This window comes from Morone saxatilis, unplaced genomic scaffold (assembly GCF_004916995.1).
Source record: "Morone saxatilis isolate NCDOM2014 unplaced genomic scaffold, NCSU_SB_2.0 Contig20, whole genome shotgun sequence".
NCBI lineage: Eukaryota > Metazoa > Chordata > Actinopteri > Moronidae > Morone > Morone saxatilis.
The window spans coordinates 19,717,717-19,721,658 of record NW_023339763.1 but is presented as its reverse complement, the minus strand read 5'-3'; the positions used below and the strand labels follow the sequence as shown (position 1 = coordinate 19,721,658).

Sequence of the window (3,942 nt, the reverse complement as noted above, 5' to 3'; positions counted from 1 at the left end):
AACATCTGGATACTGTCCATGGCTGTCTTTTATTGCCTTCTGCAGGGGTGTTTCATTTTAATAGGGTTGTTCTTGAGGACCGTTACCACTACCCTTACTCGGGCCTAACATTGGCCAGAAGCTCCTGTCTTTGTGAAAGATCGGGGGTCCAGCAGTACACAGGATTTAATGCTCAGGAATGTTTGTGACTGCAGCTTTAAGGTATTGTGCCACCTTACTAGAGGCTGTGGTGTGGGATATTCACATGCTGGCTGTAGAGGAACAGTATGGAGTTGTGATCCAGGACTGGTCCCAGTCGGTTCCTGCCCTGGAGCATGTCTTGTCCTTTTGTACTGCAGCAGCAGCAGTACTCACGCATCCATCTGTCAGCCATATGGACAACATCAGAAGGACACAGATATGGAGTAATTGAAGAAACAATATACACCATCATAAACTAAATGAAGCTTAAAGAACTAGAAAATTGGTGTTCACATCATCAATATGTTGAATTATGAAACATTGAGACCCAGCTGCTTCACCATGCATACAGAGGCAGCTGCTGAGGTGTAAGAAGTGGCAATCTCTAAAGTTTGTGAATTGCCTGGAAGGTAGTCATGCAGGCCAGGTTTTATATTCTGATTACAGGTGTTGGTGAAGGTCAGGGTGTGTCACATCTTCTCTGCATGATTACAGCCCATCAAACTTGACTTTAAGAATGAAGACCAAAGATTGTGATTGAGTGTATACTTGCTTCTGTGAATGCAACAGATCAGTACAAACTGCTTTGAATATCTGTGTTTGCACTCATCCCCAGGAAGGAGTAAAATCAGTTCAAGCTTTTGACTAGATTGTGCTTGTTCTGGTCGTTAAAATACTATACAGATTTCAAAGAGATAAAACTGTCGCAATCACACTTATCTCTAACCGTGTTAATGATACCAAAGGACATAATTACTAGGTGAGCTACACACAACAAGGCTGACTACCACAAACACACGTCTCTCTTAGGAAAATTACAGCGACTCTTGTTTAGGTTACTTGCGTGATAGGAAATTTAAACAACCACGCCCATTTCATTATTATGATATCGTATCCCTCTGCTGTGGAGGAGGGGCAGAATAGGGGAGGGGTATCTGAGCAGCTTGTCAAGTGACAGCAAAAGAAGCACAGAAGTAAGACAACGTAACCTTCACAATAAAATAAAAAAAGCTCGTCCTCGTAAACATTACTTTTATTTTGAAACTCGTAAACGGACGTGTTACGTCTTGTTACGCCTGATTTGACGCAGCCGTTGCTCGACTCTCGCGTAAAAAAAAAAAAAAAAAATCATCGATAAACGAGAGTTGGTGGGGGGAAAAAGAAGGAAAAGAAAAGCCGTCATATCGCTATTGTGTGCTTCCAGTGGGTTTGGATACGCGTGTTTTCTGTCGGTAAAATGGGAAACTGCCACACCGTTGGACCGAACGAGGCCCTCGTGGTTTCAGGTAACGTTGACGCTGTTTGGACGAGGTGCTTTAGCTCCTCGACCTCCTTCCTGCCTCCTGAGGCTCGGTGGAGACATTATCTTACGAAGACTAACCTGGAAGAGAGTTAACTCGCTCCACTAACCTTTAATCACAGTGTAACTCATATGTGTGTCAAACTGTATGTCAGAAGACAGCAGTAAGGGCGTAACGTGCAGCAAAAACAGCTAACCACCCATTTGACGTGCACCCATCCTCCAGAGAAAAGATACCGCAGATTTCCATGTTTTTTCCCCGCAAGTTTTAATAAGTGTAATATGTAAATGGGGAAAATGTGTGGTTTCGTGTCAGAATAATAGCAGCTGAGACCAGCCATAATATGCTATAGTACCAATGTGTATGCGTTTATCTTGAGAAATATTTCTGTAACGTTCTCATATTTAATCCAGCTGTTTTCTCTCTTTAACATCCTTCTAATGTGTATTACATTGCTGTAATTCATCTTCAGGTGTTCTCTATTAACATATAACATTTTAGCAGTTGGGATTATGTTGGTTTTGGTTCCTCTTCCGTTCGTACGATGTTGGGGTTTTCAGGTTCATGAAACTGCTTTCACTGGTGCAATTCATCATGATAAAGCAGCAGCAGCAGCAATTATAGAGCAAACTGTAGGAAGACAGATGTTCATTTAATGTCACATTGTCCTGAACAGTGGTGGTAGGAGATGGAGGCTCTCTGCTGCAGGAGGTGCAAACTCAGAGTTTTGTTTAAAAGCTTTGACCCCACAGACTCTCTATCTTTGTCAGACTCTCTCTTATGTTTAAGGAGTCAACTCTCTGATAACAACACTCATTCTGTACAGTGTGTCACTAATTTCTATCTTATCAAGCAAAAGTACAATCAAAATAATTTATCACACATTCTCCGTGGGTCTGATATGGATCCCTGTTGGACCACACTTTAGGATTTACTGACCTTTGCCTCTGTTTGAAAATCTTGCCTTTTGTTTATTTATAAATGGGGTTTGACAGTCTTGTGATTTAAAAAAAAAACCGGCTCAGGGATTTTCCACTGTGAACAAACATTTTAAGAGCGTGTGAGTTACCACATAGAGGAACGTAGTTTGGGAGCAGAGTTGAGTGGGTGTGAGCTGATTCACAAAACAGTAATTTCACAAATGTGAAAAGAAAGCGCTTCTGCATTTATAGGAGGTTGTAATTTGTTCTTAAAGAGTAGGGCCTGCTTTACTCTATAAGAATAAAAACATACATGAAGATAATTGATGTTAATAACAAGATTTTAGCTTGTATTTTTAGCTTTTAGCTTGTGTAAATTCTCATTCATTCAAACACAGCCCTCCCCTCGCCACAGTGGCGTGAATGCAGCTGGGAATCTTAGTTATGTCCATGGTATACTAGAGTCGCTGGGGTGTGTGCTCTGCCTATTACCTCTGTAGTTGGCAATGGTATGTGGCTGAGCTACATTCCTGCATTAAAACGGCGCTTCTAATCTTTACATAGATTATGTTGGAACAGAACGACAACAACAAAAAATCATAGTATACATTGTGCTATTAGTCCTATATAAGTATATAACTATAAGTCCATATAGTTAGACGCTACATATAAGATATTGAATTGTTTGAGGCAAGTTCGAGGGGAAACGTGGCAATCTAAAGACACACATGATGACCGCTCAATAGGTCATCATTATGAACTCAAGCTCATAGTATTTCTTAGTTTTCCAAGTATTCTTTGTCCTTTTCCTGGTCTGCACATTATAGTGCTCCTGTTTCCTGTGGGATATTGTTCAGTCATACCAGGAAAGTGCATTATTTGTCTAATGTGAAGAATGGCAGAGGCCACTGTTTCAGATAGTTTCACAATAGTATCCCCATAGAAGTGTCTTTTAACAGCAACTCCGTGATGGAAATGTTGAGAAAACGTGTTTTAGATGTGGGTCAGTACGTCCTGCTGTAATTTCTAGTTGTTGGGGAGTATGTGTCAGTAAAGATAGTCCAGCTCCTCCCCCTCCTCTGTCTCTCAGTTAACGTGTAACAGCTGGGAATGTCACACTAAACACTCGAGATTAATCAGACGGGGGCCGATGAGTGGGAATAACGTGTGCTGCCTAGCCTCACTTACATTGTATCTAGAAAGATCCCACATTCACTGTAAAACTATTGCCATTATAATTTCTATAAATTGGGAGGGAAAGGATGTTTCTGTTGTGTTCAGCATGTAGTTAATGTCCCAACAGGACAAATAAAGGTGTTTATAGTGTATTATCTAGAAAGAAGTGTTTCTCTCAGGTGTTAATGGTCTTTATAAGCATCGTCAGGACAGTTTATTTTATGTATGAGCTGAATAAAGGGTTCACATTTAATCACATGAACCACTTCAATTAGATAAACCATATGCTGCACTGACTTGCTGTTGTGTTGGAGTAGATTGACGGTGGGAAAGGCATTGCTCACACAGTGTACACATACACACAC

The 3,942-nt window shown here is 40.9% G+C and overlaps 1 protein-coding gene across 2 annotated transcripts in view; it reads left to right on the top strand.

Annotated features, from left to right (window-relative positions):
* The first annotated feature begins 1,283 nt into the window (after positions 1-1,283).
* Positions 1,284-3,942, top strand: part of flot2a (flotillin 2a) — a 17,856-nt gene continuing 15,197 nt past the window's right edge. The window contains exon 1 of one of the 2 annotated variants that reach the window (XM_035666123.1): positions 1,284-1,466. In XM_035666123.1, coding sequence (XP_035522016.1) covers positions 1,418-1,466 — 49 coding nt within the window. In that variant the 5' untranslated portion in view covers positions 1,284-1,417. The remainder of the gene's footprint in view (positions 1,467-3,942) is intronic. The other variant, XM_035666122.1, reaches the window with a different exon arrangement.